Genomic DNA, 17,166 nt, shown 5'->3' with positions numbered 1-17,166 from the left:
TGCAGAAGGACAACTCCTACGGTAAGCCACACGGACCACACGCGCACTTCCGCCTGTTGGCCGCCAAACGAAAAGCAATCATCGCCATCCAAAAGTTCGACCATCCCACGTCATTCACCCCTTCCACCGTGTCCCCCTTTCGACAATGACATCCATTGCAGAGGGGCTTTTTAAGTCTTTACCAAAGCCGAAATATACCGGCGAGGACGAGGAGGTGCCTCAACATGCCCAGCCCCGTGGTCCGCGGATCGTGGGCGCCGACCAGATTGATCAAAGTCAGATTGTTTTGAGGGTGGGTTATTCCATCTCTACACTCCAGGAATTTTTTAATTTGCTTGTGTGCTGACTATCTTTGTTTACGATGTATAGAAAACCGGTCCTCCCCCATATGGCAACCGTGCAGGATGGCGACCTCGAGCACCTGAGGATTTCGGCGACGGTGGCGCGTTCCCCGAGATCCTGGTCGCACAGTATCCCCTCGACATGGGCCGCAAGGGTACTGCGTCGACATCGAACGCGCTCGCGGTGCAGGTTGATGCAGAAGGAAAAGTCAAGTACGACGCGATCGCCCGCCGGGGTCACAGCGAGAACCGGATCGTCCATGCTTCCTTCAAGGATCTGATTCCGCTCCGTCAGCGGGTGGATATGGGAGAGATTTCGCTAGACCGTCCATCGGAGGAAGAGGTGGAGGCGCAGATGGAGAAGACCAAGAATGCGCTGGCGAACCTGGTCGAGGGTGCTGTGGCGGCGCAGAAGCCGAAGAACGTCAAGGGTGGTCGGAGGGCAGAGCCTACGTTTGTCCGGTACACGCCTGCCAACCAGATGGGTGATACTACGCGGAAGAACGATCGGATCATGAAGATCGTCGAGAGACAACAGGATCCCATGGAGCCACCCAAGTTCAAGCACAAGAGGATCCCCCGCGGCCCGCCCTCGCCACCTCCGCCCGTCATGCATTCTCCGCCTCGAAAGCTGACGGCAGAAGACCAGGAGGCCTGGCGGATCCCACCTCCCGTGTCGAACTGGAAAAATCCCAAGGGTTACACAGTCCCGCTGGACAAGCGTCTCGCTGCGGACGGACGGGGACTACAGGATGTTACGATCAACGACAAGTTCGCTCAGTTCGCCGAGGCCCTGTTTACTGCTGACCGACATGCCCGTGAGGAAGTACGACTGCGCGCACAAATGCAACAGAAGCTGGCGGAGAAGGAGAAGGCTCAGAAGGAGGAGCATCTCCGCGCCCTGGCGCAGAAGGCCCGCGAGGAGCGAGCCTCAAGCAGCCGTCGCGATTCTCGTGCGCGGTCACACACGCGCAGTGTCAGCCGCAGTCCTTCCGCTTACTCACGGTCTGCCACGCCCAGCGATGACGAGGAAGCGGCCCGGGAGCGTGAGCGCATTCGTCGCGAGCGCCGCCAGGACGCCGAGCGACAGCTGCGCCAGTCTCGTATGGGCACGGAACGACGAATCCAGATGATGGCCCGCGAGCAGAACCGTGACATCTCGGAGAAGGTCGCGCTCGGGTTGGCCAAGCCCACCCAGACATCCGAGTCCATGTGGGACTCTCGGCTCTTTAACCAGACAAGTGGCATGCAGGCCGGGTTCAACGAGGATAATCCCTACGACAAGCCGTTGTTTGCCGCGCAGGATGCGATCAACAGCATTTACCGGCCTCGGGCTCAGGTGGATGTGGACGAGGAGGAGGGAGCTGAAGGGGAGATGAGCAAGATTCAGAAAACCAACCGCTTTGAAGTTCTGGGCAAGGCCAAAGAAGGTTTCCGGGGCGCAGCTGAGGCTGAGGTGAGATTCCCTTTTTTCCTTTTTACCTTTTCTCATGAAAACCTGTATTGCATGAACCATCACAGTGTAATCGAACAACTCAGCTGACTTTATCCTTCCTCGCAGACCCGTGACGGCCCCGTCCAGTTTGAGAAAGACACAACAGACCCCTTTGGCATCGACAGCATGATCGCCGACGTAACCGGGGGAGCTGGACAGAAGCGCTACGGGATCCAGGAAGTGGAGCGTGAGGATCGGGGGTCGAAGCGCGCAAGAGTCGATGATTAAAGCGTATCAGCCTATTCCGTACATCTCATTGCGCGTTTTCTCGGGATCTTGTCTCGTGTATTCTCACTTCTACTCCTTCGGGGATGGGTTTCATGCATTGCGGGCGTTTGCAGTCTTTGTTGTTACGTTGTATCTACGAAATGGGAACCATATCTACTTTGAAACGATATCAATTGATGGGTGTATCACTTTGTGGTTGCAGCAAGAAGGTGAAGAGACGTATCCTACACGATCGAAGCATGGTTGATCCATTCCTATCAACACTCTAAATCCAAATGAAGGACAACGGATTCGAAAAAAAGGGCTCGTGATACATTGGCTTCCATGTTTTCAGACTACGAACATGAACATATCTACGCCAAATTGCAGAAAAATGCAAATGAGAGAATTTCCCGACACGTTTTTCCCTTATCTCCGTGACAGTGCCGCGTTACCCTATCTGCATGGCTGCATCATCCCCAAGGCAGCTGAAACTCACCATCGATGGCGCCACGTTTGGAGGAGGGATGGATTAATGGAGGCATAATGCAAAGAGGGGTTGCTATCAGCCTATCTGAACTTGCAAGATAGATGCTAGATAGATAGTTGTGATTCTTGCAGAGCGACTTAGCAACACCCACCTGGCAGTCCTCGGCAGCAACAGGGATGGACCGGATGATCGCCCCTGGGGGTTGGATGATTGGACAGTCGCCGTGCAGACCAAAGTCTCATTGATGCAAGTGACAGGAAGATAACCAGTTCGTAGGGTTAGGGGAGGAATGATCATCCGACTCGGGAAGCCCGTGCGAACCTTGCAGTTAGCTAGCTCAAATAGTTACGAAACGACGATCGAATTTGACCATTTGAACAACAGAGTGAGATTCTGATTGAAGCGCTTCAAGCGCGAAAGGTGCGGGGACTGGGAAATATGACATTCCTGCTGCATCGCATTGAGTTTTGGGGGATTGTGTCACTTCCGTGGCAGATGAGCTTGAGTGAGGAGGTCTGTAGACTAGGCACTAGGCAGTCAGGATGCATCCTGGTTGCCGGCGTACATTCTTTATGCAGTCTAAACTAAAGCATTAGAGTGGCGCCATCATGATGGCATCATTTCCTGATCGAGATGGATCCCAACTTTTCGTGTATGACAGTATGAGGCCTCTAGTAGTACGGAGAAGATGGTAGATACGAGGAATGAGTTTGACTGTCAGAGCACTGACTCCACCTTGTTCAAATGACTGTGTCACGGTGACCCTTTTGGTTTTGGTCCTCGCTAAACAGAACTATCTATCTTCCCAAGCTGTCGGAGCTTTTCCCAACAGATAGAGTCCCCCTAATGCAGCGAGTCCATCACAGTAACTCCCAGACGATTTTGGGAAATGGTTGGAGGGGACAAGCAGTTAGCCCATCTTCCTCCTGGCCACATCCATTGGCTTGCCACATTACGCTGTATGCAGGATTGATTGATGGATGTGTATGTATGCGCGAGAACAGCAAATGGATTCATAGCAAGCGACTGTGGTGCCTGACTAGCCACCTCACACAAGTAACAACCCTGCAAATCGAGCAGAGAGGAAAGAGGAAAAATGCGGGGAGCGGATGAACGTGAACACCGGCCATTCACCATCAGCTGCTCGCTCGAACCGTGCGCTGGGGAGGGGGTCATAACGCATATCTTACTATTATTTAGTTAGCATCATTTAGAATTTATTATTATTATTATCATTATTATTACCTCTTTATTATTTATTCCTATAGACTGGAATACCCCCACCGTAACGACGGAAGCAGCGCCTAGCGCGGGGTGGCGATGGAAGCATAGTAGTCATGGTCATGGCTGGGAATAATAATAATGGCTCTGATAAGCAGTGGTGGAGCCACAGAAAGCTGGAGATAAAGTCAACCTACACAACTACGTAGAGCCACTTTTGACCAGTCACTGCAGAGAACCGACTTGCAAAGGGGATTTGCTAAAAAAGTTTATAATTGAGAATAAAAGGATCACTAAGATAACATTTTGCTTTCAAAGACAATTATATTCATTCATTTTCCCCGGTATACTCGACAGTGGAGCTTCAACAGCAGAAAAGAATAAGACTCCTCTTTGCTTTTCCTTTCAACTACCTCCTTTGCTTCCCCATATTCTATGAATAGATTACCAGGAATCCATATTCAACATTCTAGTCTGATTAAGTTGTGGTGAGAATCAATTGGCGTTGAAGCGAGAAGAAGAACCTCAGGCACTTCACCCTCGCCCAAAAAGGAAGGCCACTTTGAGTCACCCCAACTGGAGATACAACCATCCATCCATTCCATTCTTCCTCCTCTCTTCTTTACAACCTGCGTATCGTCTTCTCCTCCGCATTCAATCCTACAGCATTTGCCAGTCTACATTTGAAATAACATCGTCAATCGGGGCATTCTTGCGTGCTGGCTCTTCACCGATACTATCATTTCTCTGAACAATGGCGTAACTCGACTCCGCAGATTAGAACAATGAAGACGCAGGGCTTCGGGCCATCAAGGACATACAGGAGGAAAAAGAAACAACTACTCCGTTGATGTCTGCCGCGCTTTGTTCCATGGAATCTGAGTTTTACTCGGCTCTATATTTATACTGCTTTCTTTCATTATCATTCGCGTCTCAGTGACATTGTTGCCTATTACCCTAACATCATACTGTCCACCAAGACAGCCTCATCTGTACAACTTCAATCTGGCCTTTCGATACCTACTGCCTTCTATCTGTGGATCTTCTCCGACTGTACCTGCGAGTCCGATTCCGCTACTTATACTTTCAAATCAGCCCAAGGGTTCTCATTAAGATATCTCACTTCTCCTTTGAGGATCTAGCCTTGTGAAAGACAGAAGACAGAGCATTGCCTCCCACGAAACCGCCTATAGGTGTCGTTTGTGATCTTACCGAGAGCAATGATGGATCATTCATTGTCCCTCATCTCGGCTCAAGTCCAATTTATGGTAAGCCTCCATCTTGTTGCTGTTCATCAATCACGCTATCCATCTCCCCATCAAGGATTATGACTCGTATAGACCATTCTGGTACAAGGCTTGTTTTGCTAACCACAATCACCGAGAGACAGGACGACCGACTGGCCTTGGTGCATATACCATTGGATCTCTACCCGTATTTCTTGACTCCGATCCTACAGGTCCTCTTCCACGAGATACCCCCCGTAGACCAGAGTCATGTGGAGGTCTTGAAGAACGGCTCCAGAGATGGCCTCAAGCATGCGCAGCCGGCCTTCCTGAATTTCTCTATCACCCCGGTGGAATGCTCCATCATGTGCCCCAGGCAGCTTGCCAACAAGTATTTCGCCCCCATGATCGATAATTTCCTTCAAGATCATGCCTCTACCCAGAGCCGCCTGTCCATCAGTCAGGATGATTTCATAGCCATGCAGGTGTACGGCGAGGGCCTGGAAGCTGGCCAACGCGTGCTTGAATTGACGAGTCCTCTAGCGATGGCGGGAATGTACGAACCTCCCCGAACACAGTCTCGTTTATATGACCATTGCTGACTTCGCCTTCCCAGTTCTATCTTCTTTATCTCCACTTACTTTTCCGACTACATCATTGTGCCTCTGCGCAGTAAAGCACAGGTCATTGAAGCGTTGGAGAAGCGGGGATTCCAGTTCGAAATCACCACCGAGGCTTTCATAAATCATAATCAAAGTCAGTTCAACAGCTATAGCAGCCCGGTCTCATCTCGTTCCGCGAGTAGTTTGGGTTCTCCGCCGGCAACTCCTCCTCCCTCGTCACTTGACGAACTGCAGGGCCGAACCTTTGCCTCCCTGCGGAAGAACCACATTGTGCCGTCCGTCGATCGATCTCTTCGCTTGGTGCAATGTGCGGCCCATCACCCATACAGCAGTGATGCTAGCTCAATATCAATCCTCCGCACGGCACTGACGACTGCACTGGTTGTGGACAGACCACGCTTCCTCTCACTCACTCTGACGGCTGCCGACCCTGCAGCCTCTCTCTTGTTGGAACAGCGGCTCCTGCCTCGATTCTTGAATGATGTTACCTCATCTGCCGAGTCTACTGATGAGACAAGCCTGCTTCTGGGGTCCAAGGAAGACATCCTCGTGCCCATCACGTTGGACCTACGCAAACTCCCTCTCGAGGCCACCGGTATTGTCTGCGGGGTTGCCAGTCGATTGGCCGACGCTACACATGCTTCCTGGGATGAAAGTACCGAAGCATCGACTATCGCTTTGTCGCACTCTTTCAATGGTGCCTCGTCCTTTGAAAGTTCTATCAACCCCTACTTCTCGTCCAGTGTGGACTCTGGAGGACCAGTCAGACCGCCTACTCAGAGTCCTGCGCACCGAGCACCTATCAATGACAATGGCGATCCGCGGGCACTCTCAACCCATCATCTGCAGCCAGACATCGACACGTCTCTGGAGGCCGTCGAGATCAGCTTCCTTAGCACTGCACGTGCAGGGACAATCCTTGTCGGTGAACACGAACTACATCGAGCTATGGATGCGCTCCATGCCGAAAGCCATGAACCGGAACTGCCGGCAGGTGTGCTCGAAGTGTGACATTTGCTTTAGTTCAAATCCACATCGCCGTCTTCACTCATTCGTGTGGCCTACGGTCTTGGAAGAAGATAATCCCTCGGCGAACCCTAAAAAAAAACTTACGACAGCTACATGACTCAGAAAGAGGATATCCTCAACCCGTTGACCTTTGGTCTGATCAACTGCAAAACAGCAAATCGGCGTTTCGGAACTGTTGGCTCAAAAAGGTTTCTGGTGTTTATCACAGTTTGTTAATATCACATTACCCCCGTCGGATGGGGTCACAGTGCATCTTGGGTCGGATCTTGTTTTGGATGAGAATGCATGGTTACTGTATAATATCGAACTGACAAAAAAACTCTACTCAGAAAATACCCTCAGGTTTGGGACGATGACATTGTATGAAGGATGTGCAGATGGATATAGTCTATTTTCTTTCTTTCCCTGTCCGACAAATGTACAGGCTCTACTAAACCATAATGCAAAGTGAAATGGAATAAATGATATCCAATAGGCGAGCAGTACATCAGATATCGCAAGATCCACTCCAATTCGAAACGTATGATGTGGGGCCAGATGGCTTCAGCAAATAATCGCCACGAGGTGCAGCATTATTGACTTCTCACCATGTTTCATGCCGAGTCCAGTTTGGAATCTCGTAGTAGCTATCTCGTCTACCGGGTAGACAAACAAAAGGTCCACAACTGGAAACTCGACCGGCGTCTGGGACTGACACGTCACCATGCAGCCCCATTACTGGCTCATTTGCGATGTATGCAGCACGGGGCGTGGTTGAGACCTACCGGACCAAACCCGTGGATCAATAGCCGTGATGCGAAGAGAGATTCACCCTGCGACAGCAGACGAGAAGCATGCCGATGCAGACATGCAATACGCACTATGCAGCGAGGACGTGCCAGCGGGCCAGTGGTCCAATAGCAGCTGGCCAGGTTGACAGGACCATGTGGCTCTGTTTGCAATGTGGACGTTGAGTTGGGGGCTGGTTGCGTGCGAAGGAGGTAGCAGACTATGGTGTTTGGCTGCATGTTCGAAAAGGGTTTGTATTGCATGAAGTTCTGGGCCGTTTCTGTGCGCGAGGATGGACTGCCGGTTTGACCTTGCAGCTGGCTTTGTTGATTTGTTTGGTTTGCGGCCAGCGTCTGACGCTGGTGCTCTTGGAGAATGGCTTCGGCGCGTCTGTGTGCATTCAGATTGAAGGTCATTAAAGTCTTTTCCGTTCAGGATACATGCGAGGAACGGTCTCGCTGGGAGACACGAACTGGCCAAGCTGCCGTCGATGTTACAAGGAGCTCCCTGGTTGGCCGTACCGATCAGGATCCTCTTGTCGTTCAGCCGTAGATTTTGACGGTGCCTGCAAAGAGCCATTATTAGTAGACTATACATAAAAGCACAAAAGTTGACGTGTTTTGACATACCATCGGAGCAGCCCCCAGCCCAGCAGTTTCCTTTCTCATTCCATGCGACGCAGCTAACGACCTTCACTCCATCTCCCGCCGGGACAGCCGCAATAATCTCTCCACTGAGCACATCCCAAGCAAAGACATGGGCCTGTGGCGACAGATCTCCTTTCTCCGACTCACTGCCACTGAGGACGACGGCGTCGCTCCTGGCAAGGACAGACCGAATCCTAAGTTCGCTATTGCGGTACGCCACCCTCGCACCGGTAGTGCTTTGCTCGAAACCCTCCTCGCCCCCAAAAGCCTTGAGCAGCTTGCCGTCTGCCCGGTCCAGCATCCGGATCCGGCCGTCGAGTGTAGAGACCAGCAGGGCATTGCCGTCCGCAGAGCACCGGACGCTCGTCACGGGATGAGCAAGGACGTCAACGGTTGTCCGGCCCATGCGGACATCGTAGATGCGAGCGCGGCCATCGTAGCTTCCACTTGCGATAGAATACGTCGGCATGTGTACGTGTAGTGAGGAAACGGTATCGCCGGCCTCGGTGAGTGTCTGGATAGGCTTGTGTGATTTGGACCGGGCGTCCCACAGATTGATGGTTGTGTCTGCGCTTCCTGAGAGAAAGGTCAGAATCGTCGATGATTGTACTACAGCAATAGACAGGAAAGGCCGGACAAGGATTCTCACCAGATACCACCACGGAATCACCCTCGCCAGCGAACTGTACGGCCTCGACCCTGGCGTTATGTCCGGCCCACCGCCGTGTAGTCACACCTTGTTCGACGTCCCACAGAAATACCTGGCGGTCTCCGCCGACGCTTGTAAACCGCGCATTGTCCACTGCAACAGCCACGTCCAGGACTGAGTACCCGTGCGCCTCATATTTTTGGATTGGGGAAGTCGTCTCGTGACCAGTAGTAGAGCTGTTGTTGGGGATGGCGCGCGAGAGGTGGATGGCACGATCAGCCGAACCAGTGAGGACATATGTACCTGGATAGCTAGAGAAAGTCACCGCATTTACCGGTCCTGAAACAGATTAGTTGATGAGGAGCGTGGCTAGGGGATGGAGCGGAAGCCTACCATTATGCGTTCTGAGAGTATGAACAAGCTTCGTGGGAAATTGTTTTGTTGCCGGCATTGATGGCTCAGATCTTTCAGCGTAAGATAAGGGTGAAGGGGTAGATCCTAGGTGATGAAAGTTCTCGCCTTGAAAGTAACTGCGGAGATGAGGCTTTGTTATTTCCGCGGAAGAGAGCTATGTCACCTCGAAAATTGACCCGCTCATGCTTGAAGAAGCCCCACCAGATAAAGCTTCCTACACAGTTGCTAAGGTATGACTGAATCATGGACAAAGATTAATTCTGTATTGACACGCTACTGGATACAAATGGGTTATTATCAAGGATGTAACGAGATCATCGCTAGCTACCAGCGGCTAAAGAAATGATACAGCATAATAAATGCGCAGTAGAAGATAGCGCATCAAACGGCCTAGATCAAATATGTTTGTCCCCCGAATGCTGAGAAAAAAATAGGCCGAAAGGGAAACTCGAGGGGTAATCAAGAATAGACAATATTAATCAAATCGAAGCAGTTTTCCTTTTTCCACCGCGTGCTCAAAATTCGTCGCCGTACCCCAGGTGCCTGAGAGCAATTTAACGACGTCCGTGACTCCGGGTGGTCGAGCCCTGCAGCCCCTCGATTTCTTGCTCGAGCGCTTTGATTCTGTATTCAATCAGTACTGTCTCCATACTTCTTCATAGGACAAGAATTGCAAGCAGGGGTGCACATACGCAGCGTGGGTGGCCTCCAGATCCTTGTTGAGGCGGTCTCTCTCGGAAATGAGCTTCTGCTCCCACTGGCGGAATCGCTGTTCTTCGACCTTGACCTGCTCGGTGAAACGCTTCCGCAGAGCCTCCTCCTCTTCCTTGAACTTCGGATTATCCAGCTTTCTCGGTCTGGCCTCGCCGAACTTTCTTGTTTCCATCTGCTGTGCGCGGTAGGCTTCGTAGTGCTGCTCCTCGGTGGTATGGATGAGATCAAGCATGTGAGTGCGGATCAGGATAGAGCGCAGCTTCTTGAAGTCACAGTGGTCCTCGTTCTCGACTTCGGCAACACCCCAAGCATATTGGCGACCCTTTACTACCCGGTTGTCGTTGGTCTTCACATCTTTCTCGGATCCAATCACAGCGAAGGGCATAGCAGCCATCAGACTGCGAGCGTGGGCGGCAGCGTGCTCGTCGTCCTCTTCGATAGGAGGGGTGTAGATCTTGATGCCTTGAGCTTCGACGACAGCTTGGACCTAAAATAGGTTGGACTAGTCAGTATCTACCGGTAAGGGAGGCCATTCTTCCGGAAGTCTCACTCTCTGCTTGAAACGGGCAAGATCAGAAGGGCTAAGAGTGTCGGCCTTGGCAATAACGGGAATAAGGTTGACTCGAGAGCTCAACCGCTTCATGACCTCGATATCAAGAGGCTTCAAAGTGTGGCCCGTGGGTCTGATGAAGTACAAGCAGGCGTGAACACGCATATCGATCTTGTCTGTGCGGCGGGGTTGCTGCTCCTGAAGCATGTACGATTCGTGCTGGTCATCAAGGAACTCGATAATCGGTTGCCAGGAGTCACGGTTGTTCACATAGTCGCCGAAGCCGGGGGTATCAATGACGGTCAGACGGACTGTACACGGCCGCGTCGTTGCATTAGTAACCGTTCGCGAGGAAGAAGGAATCAGAAATTAACCTTTGAAGAACTTCTCCTCTAGCTCTGCCTTGGTAATTTCGATCTCAACCGTCCGGTCGATCTGCTTCTGATGGCGACGCTTGTGATCGGCATAGTTCTTGATAGTGGTCGAAAACAGGGTGTTGATAAACGTGGTCTTTCCCAACCCCGATTCTCCAGCAACCTATACTCCGACATCAGCATACAGCTTCATCTTGGCTGGCTGGCTCGAGACAGACCATGATAGTGAAAGCCGCACCCCGCTTAGCGACAATCTTGTGTCTGTATAGCTTCAGTTAGACTTATCCATTCTTCATTCTTCGGCTGATTAAAGCTGCATGACAGTTGGTACACACCGCTGATTAGGGAGCTGTTGACATAGAGAACTGGTTAGAATCTCTTCTTCCATTCAAATCCATCCCCAAAGTGTTGACTTAGCACTTACGTTGGCAATGCCAATAGGGGAAGCAGTTTCCGAAGTCGTGGCCATGATGATAAAGGGGGTAGGTAGATGGAGGTGAAATCAAGACGGGCAAGAAGACAACCGATTGATTGAAATTGACAACAACTGTTGTGAATCAGAAGTCAATTGATTATGATGAGCTAAATAATGAGGGAAAATGCCGTCGGAAAGGGACTGTCTCTCTCTCCTGTCTCAGCAGTAGTAGAACGTTCTCCCTGGTATGGATCGGTTCTGGTATGCTTTGGAATTGGCTGCTGCCCCTGAATCGCAGATCCGGTGGAGAAGCAAACACAAGCAAACAAGCAAACGTGACCTTGGGCCCCGGACAGCGCTAGTACTAATTAGAGCAAGCGTCCTCGGCCTCGGATTAACAAATGATCAGCTCTCTTATCGCCTGTTTGGGAAGACGATTTTTTTGAAGATCGACTGCAGGCGAAGACTGAGAAGCTACGCACGCTTATCAGAGACAATGAAGACAGATTTCAAGGTGAGTTTATTTCTTGCCCTCCTTGCGACCGCAATTCTGACTCAATCGCAGTTCTCCAACCTCCTGGGGACGGTATATCGCAAAGGAAATCTTCTCTTCACGCCCGATGGAAACTGCTTGCTTTCCCCAGTAGGCAATAGGGTCACAGTTTTCGACCTTGTCCAGTATGTTCGGTCTCTTACATGCTGTGGAATACCTGTCGGATTTTTTGAGCTGACTGGATGGCCCTGCTGAAGGAACACGTCATACACACTTCCATTCTCGCATCGCACCAATATCGATCGTTTAGATCTTTCGCCGCGCGGCAACCTTCTGCTCTCTGTTGACGAGAATGGTCGCGCTATCTTGACAAATTTCGTTCGCAAGATCGTAATTCACCACTTCTCCTTTAAAGGTCGAGTCACTGCACTCAAATTCTCGGCAACAGGTCGTCATTTCGCTGTCGGAGTGGGAAGACGGTTGCAGATCTGGCACACACCTTCGACCCCGGGTACCGATAATAACGGGGAGATCGAATTCGCACCCTTTGTTCTGCACCGAGACCTCGCCGCCCATTTCGATGTCATTGAGAATATTGAGTGGTCCAGAGACTCACGCTTCCTCCTTACCGCATCCAAAGACCTCACAGCACGGATATGGAGTTTAGATCCGGAGGAAGGCTTCGAACCCACCACCCTGGCCGGCCATCGTCAAGGCGTGAAGGCAGCCTATTTTACAGCGGATCAAGAATCCGTAAGTCGAACCGAAATATTTACGGGATTCCCTTGCTGACACCATCCAAGATCTACACAATCAGTTCAGATGGAGCTCTTTTCAGGTGGGAGTACGTGGCTAAGAAAGATCCGGATACGATGGAAGATATTGCCGAAGCTCGTTGGCGGATTGTCAAAAAGGACTACTTCATGCAGAATGATGCCAAGGTCAACTGTGCTACATTTCACGCCCCTTCGAATCTCTTGGTTGTAGGTTTCTCCAACGGCCTTTTCGGCCTGTACGATCTGCCGGACTTCAACCCGATCCATCAACTGAGGTATGACTCCCCTTACCTGATGATGGACTGTTAGGCTGACTAGTTTTAGTGTTTCTCAGAGTAACATCGACTTCGTGACAGTCAATAAGTCCGGTGAGTGGTTGGCCTTTGGCTCGTCGAAACATGGTCAATTGCTCGTGTGGGAATGGCAATCGGAGTCCTATATCTTGAAGCAGCAGGGTCACTTGGATTCGATGAACGCTCTTGCCTACTCCCCAGACGGGCAAAAGATTGTTACTGCCGCGGATGATGGAAAAGTAAAGGTCTGGGACGTCAAGTCCGGCTTTTGCATTGTCACGTTCACCGAGCATTCGAGCGGAGTCACTGCGTGCCAGTTTGCCAAGAAAGGAAGTGTTTTATTTACCGCGTCTCTTGATGGCTCAGTGAGGGCATGGGATCTCATTCGTTATCGCAACTTCCGAACCTTCACTGCACCGTCCCGGACGGCTTTCACGTCTCTCGCCGTCGACCCAAGTGGTGAGGTCATTTGCGCCGGGTCACCGGATTCTTTCGATATCCACGTGTGGTCGGTGCAGACAGGTCAGCTTCTAGACCAATTGTCCGGTCACGAAGGGCCCGTATCGTCTCTCGCGTTCGCCGCGGACGGCAACCATCTAGTTAGCGGTAGCTGGGACCGTACTGTCCGAGTATGGAGCATTTTCGGAAGGACGCAGACTAGCGAACCTTTGCAGCTTATGTCAGATATTCTGAATGTGGCATTCCGGCCTGACGGGAAGCAGGTTGCCGCATCTACTCTGGACGGCCAGTTGACCTTCTGGTCTGTGGACAACGCTGTCCAGGAAGGAGGCATTGATGGTCGCCGCGATGTGTCCGGCGGCCGCAAAATGGGTGATCGTGTGACTGCCGCGAACTCGGCGGCAACCAAACATTTCAATTGCATCACATACAGCGCTGACGGCTCTTGTATCCTGGCTGGGGGCAACAGCAAGCACATTTGCCTGTACGATGTGAGATCGGGCGCACTGCTCAAGAAATACACAGTCAGCGTCAACACCTCTCTAGACGGCACCCAGGAAATCTTGAACAGTCGTGATTTGACAGAGGCTGGCCCTCGAGGTCTCATTGACGAGACAGGCGAGGCATCGGATCTGGAGGATCGCATTGACCGCAGCCTTCCCGGTGCGAAGCGCGGAGATGCTGGGACACGTAAGACTCGACCTGAAGTGCGTGTCACTGCAGTCGATTTCTCCCCAACCGGGCGCGCATTTTGTGCAGCTTCGACGGAAGGTCTTCTCGTTTACAGTCTCGACACCGAATTTGTCTTCGATCCATTTGACCTCGATATCGATATCACTCCCACCACTATCCTTGCCACCCTTGAGGCTGCCAAGAAGGCGCACTCGATGAACACAGCAGACGATGACAATACGTTCTTGAAAGCGTTGGTCATGGCTTTCCGTCTTAACGAGTCGAAGCTCATTCGCGCTGTCTATGAGGCTATTCCACCCTCAGAGATCTCTCTTGTGGTACGCGCACTGCCCACTGTCTACCTTTCTCGCTTCCTGCGATTTGTAGCCCAGGCTGCTGAAGAAACGCCTCACCTGGAGTTCAACTTGCGGTGGATTGAATCTCTCCTGAGCATCCATGGTCGCTACTTCAAGGATAATGCAGGCATGCTCGCAACAGAACTGCGTGCCGTACAACGGGCTGTTGACGACATTAGGGAGAATTTGAGGAAGTTGACAGAGAAGAATGTGTACGATCTCAATTATCTCCTCTCTAAACCGGTACTTGCAGACAAAAAGAATGGCGCTCCGAAAGCTATTCAGGATTACGATGCCGTAATTATGGGCGGCGAGGATGAGCGCATGTCTGATGCAGATGGTGATGATAGGGAGGGGGAATGGGTTGGCCTCGAATGATCTCACTCACTTCGTCTTGTACACCTCATTTGGCATTCCTCTCGCATACTTCATCTTCTCTTCTTGCATTTGCGTCTGGCGTTCGATTGTTTTCATATACCTGGAAAAGGGAGCAAGTAAAAGTCCTGGAGTCTTTCCTATAGCCTGTTGTTCCTTGGTTAGCATGTGCTAATAGCATATCCGTTCAAATAGACTATTGATGATCTAGCAAGCTCGTCCTTGGGCATTTGTCTTCCACAAAGTTCTCAGGGAACGCTGATGAGCCGACTCTCACTTATGCTCGCTGTTAGGCGGATTATTCCCGTTAGGGTCTTCACATCATGGAATATGCCGTCTGGTAACTGCATATCTAGCACAACATTCACAGCATCTGGAGATATCCAGCATTCTAATTCCTTTCATTAGCGGCTCTCTCCGTGGCTGATCATTTGCTCATTCACCTGCCTCGCTTGCTGCACAGATAGAAATGCCCTCCCCTATCGATGCATCTCGCGAGCTTCCCTCTCCTTACCTCCCTCACCCTACGCCATTACTCTGCTCATACACTCCCATAGCGCTTCATCATATCAATCAATCGCTGAATGGAACATCATTAGCACAGCTTCGCGTCATCATATTGCCAAGTTGTCAGTCATGGCTGACCAGACGCTCGAACTGCCATGTTGGCCATTTGCCCTACTACTCTCCTCGTCTCTCTATTTCTATCATTACCCACCAGGCGAGGCCTCAGCCGAAATCCCCACAGTCAGATTCAGTCGCTTCTTTCTGGACTTCATTAACCGGCTCCTGTTCATTTTCGTGGCGCCGTACCTCATCAAGTACGGTTATGAGAAGGTACTTACCTCTCTTTCTACTCACATATGCCATCCTCAAGTTGACGGCCTTGCAGTACAGAGATCAGCCCTACCGTGTCCTCAAGGCAGATGGTGACTTGCTTGTTTTGCCTCCAAAGTACCTTCCGGAGATTCGTCACTTGCCTCCATCCAAGCTCAGCGGCGTCGATGCGCAATTCGAGGTATGTTGTCGGCTTCCTGACTTTATGAGGTAGGAATGAACTGACGCCTCGCAATAGAACATCCTTGGCAAATACACCAATGTTCTTATTGATAGCCATTTACCTGTGAAGACAGTTCACAAGGGTCTGACTCCAGCTATCGGTAAGTGCATACTTCATGTACATTTGCTTGAGTGTCTAAGGTTGACAAAAGACAAATTCAAGGTCGAGTCCTTCCTCGTCTCCTCGATGAACTTCAGTTCGCATTCCAGGTAGAAGTGCCTGACTGTGATGGTATGTCCAACTCAATCCTCATAATCTGGGTGAACTCCAGGCTGACCACCGCTCTAGATCGCTGGGTTCCGGTCAACCTATACGACATGATCCTGGGCCTTGTTACTCGGGCTACTTCTCGCGTCATTGTTGGAGAGAACATCTGCCGTAACCCACAGTGGCTGAAAACAGTCACCAGCTACACGGTCAATCTCGGTGTGACTGTTATTTTGCTGCGTCCGTTCCCCAACTTCATGCGTCCATTGGTTGCCAAGATGCTCCCCAGTGTCAAGAAGCTCCGCACTCAGCTACGATTTGTTCAGAAAGAGCTTTTCATCCCGATGATCTTGGCCCGTCGTAACGCAGAAATGAATGATCCTGCATACGAGAAGCCGGACGATTTTCTTCAGTGGATGATGGACCTTGCAGAGGACGACTTCGACAAGGATCCTGCGAATATCTCGCAGATGTTGCTTATTGTGATGGCTTTGGCGGTTGTCCATACGAGCTCTATGCTGATGACCCATGCTATCTACGATCTTATGATTCGGCCCGAGTACGTTGAGCCTCTTAGGGAGGAGATCCGCGAGACTCTGAAAGACGGATGGGACAAGGTGACTCAGGCTTCCTTCGCCTCTCAGCGTCGCCTGGACAGCTTTATGAGAGAATCACAGCGTTTTAACCCCACTGGAGAATGTGAGTGCATCCCTTTCGATGTGCAATATTATGCTCGATATGCTAACAGTTTGACCCTGTCAGTATCTACTCACCGCATGGTTATGGAGAAGATGGTTCTTTCTGATGGCTTGGTTCTCGAGAAAGGCACTCATATCTGCTTCCCTTCAAAGCCTATGGGTATGGATGACTCTATTGTTGAGGATGCTCTTACCTTCAAGGGATTCCGTTGGTGCGAAGACCCCGAAGCAAGAAGCACAAGCCTTGTCAGCATCAGCCCGTCAAACATGCATTTCGGCTACGGTAGACAAGCCTGCCCTGGCCGTTTCTTCGCTGCGAACACGAACAAGGCGGTCTTGAGTCGCTTGATTGCAGACTACGAGTTCAAATTTGAGGACGACAACAACAAAAGACCGAGGAACCTCACTCTTGGGGAGCAGATTATGCCTAACATGCAGACGACGATTCTTCTGAAGAAGAGAGACGTCGTTTAGTAGGAGAGACTGGAGAGATGGCAGACGTTTTGAGTTTTCCCTTGAACGTATGGTTTGTTGAAGGAGTTTTCGACGAAGGATAGATGGTCAGACTGAATATTGCTTTTGATCTTTGATTTTTTTGAATCTCCACTCATTTA

The 17,166-nt window shown here is 50.9% G+C and overlaps 6 protein-coding genes across 6 annotated transcripts; 4 read left to right on the top strand and 2 right to left on the bottom strand.

Moving 5' to 3' along the window:
- Positions 1–145: 145 nt before the first annotated feature.
- On the top strand, positions 146–2,064 carry Aspvir_004739 (SKIP/SNW domain-containing protein; the record flags this gene model as incomplete). Its single annotated transcript, XM_043267961.1, has 3 exons — positions 146–292; positions 370–1,797; positions 1,903–2,064. The coding sequence occupies 3 exons, from the start codon at positions 146–148 to the stop codon at positions 2,062–2,064; spliced, it is 1,737 nt and encodes a 578-aa protein (XP_043123896.1).
- Positions 2,065–5,081: 3,017 nt separating this feature from the next.
- Aspvir_004738 (ACT domain-containing protein) lies at positions 5,082–6,614 on the top strand (the record flags this gene model as incomplete). Its single annotated transcript, XM_043267960.1, has 2 exons — positions 5,082–5,536; positions 5,597–6,614. The coding sequence occupies 2 exons, from the start codon at positions 5,082–5,084 to the stop codon at positions 6,612–6,614; spliced, it is 1,473 nt and encodes a 490-aa protein (XP_043123895.1).
- A 1,328-nt stretch (positions 6,615–7,942) lies between these two features.
- On the bottom strand, positions 7,943–9,147 carry Aspvir_004737 (WD40 repeat domain-containing protein; the record flags this gene model as incomplete). Its single annotated transcript, XM_043267959.1, has 4 exons — positions 7,943–7,965; positions 8,030–8,623; positions 8,697–9,035; positions 9,090–9,147. The coding sequence occupies 4 exons, from the start codon at positions 9,145–9,147 to the stop codon at positions 7,943–7,945; spliced, it is 1,014 nt and encodes a 337-aa protein (XP_043123894.1).
- A 517-nt stretch (positions 9,148–9,664) lies between these two features.
- Positions 9,665–11,217, bottom strand: aspC (septin CDC12; the record flags this gene model as incomplete). Its single annotated transcript, XM_043267958.1, has 7 exons — positions 9,665–9,734; positions 9,803–10,311; positions 10,375–10,685; positions 10,749–10,911; positions 10,967–11,009; positions 11,084–11,097; positions 11,173–11,217. The coding sequence occupies 7 exons, from the start codon at positions 11,215–11,217 to the stop codon at positions 9,665–9,667; spliced, it is 1,155 nt and encodes a 384-aa protein (XP_043123893.1).
- Positions 11,218–11,659: 442 nt separating this feature from the next.
- Aspvir_004735 (snoRNA-binding rRNA-processing protein PWP2) lies at positions 11,660–14,590 on the top strand (the record flags this gene model as incomplete). The annotated part of the gene is made up of 5 exons (XM_043267957.1): positions 11,660–11,677; positions 11,729–11,841; positions 11,914–12,409; positions 12,460–12,707; positions 12,757–14,590. The coding sequence occupies 5 exons, from the start codon at positions 11,660–11,662 to the stop codon at positions 14,588–14,590; spliced, it is 2,709 nt and encodes a 902-aa protein (XP_043123892.1).
- A 633-nt stretch (positions 14,591–15,223) lies between these two features.
- Positions 15,224–17,026, top strand: Aspvir_004734 (cytochrome P450; the record flags this gene model as incomplete). The annotated part of the gene is made up of 6 exons (XM_043267956.1): positions 15,224–15,424; positions 15,480–15,605; positions 15,663–15,747; positions 15,810–15,878; positions 15,936–16,553; positions 16,617–17,026. The coding sequence occupies 6 exons, from the start codon at positions 15,224–15,226 to the stop codon at positions 17,024–17,026; spliced, it is 1,509 nt and encodes a 502-aa protein (XP_043123891.1).
- Positions 17,027–17,166: the final 140 nt, after the last annotated feature.

Source organism: Aspergillus viridinutans (assembly GCF_018404265.1).
Source record: "Aspergillus viridinutans IFM 47045 DNA, scaffold_2, whole genome shotgun sequence".
In the NCBI taxonomy this organism is placed as follows: domain Eukaryota; kingdom Fungi; phylum Ascomycota; class Eurotiomycetes; order Eurotiales; family Aspergillaceae; genus Aspergillus; species Aspergillus viridinutans.
The sequence above is the reverse complement of the archived record's forward strand: the minus strand, read 5'-3'. Positions and strand labels throughout refer to the sequence as shown.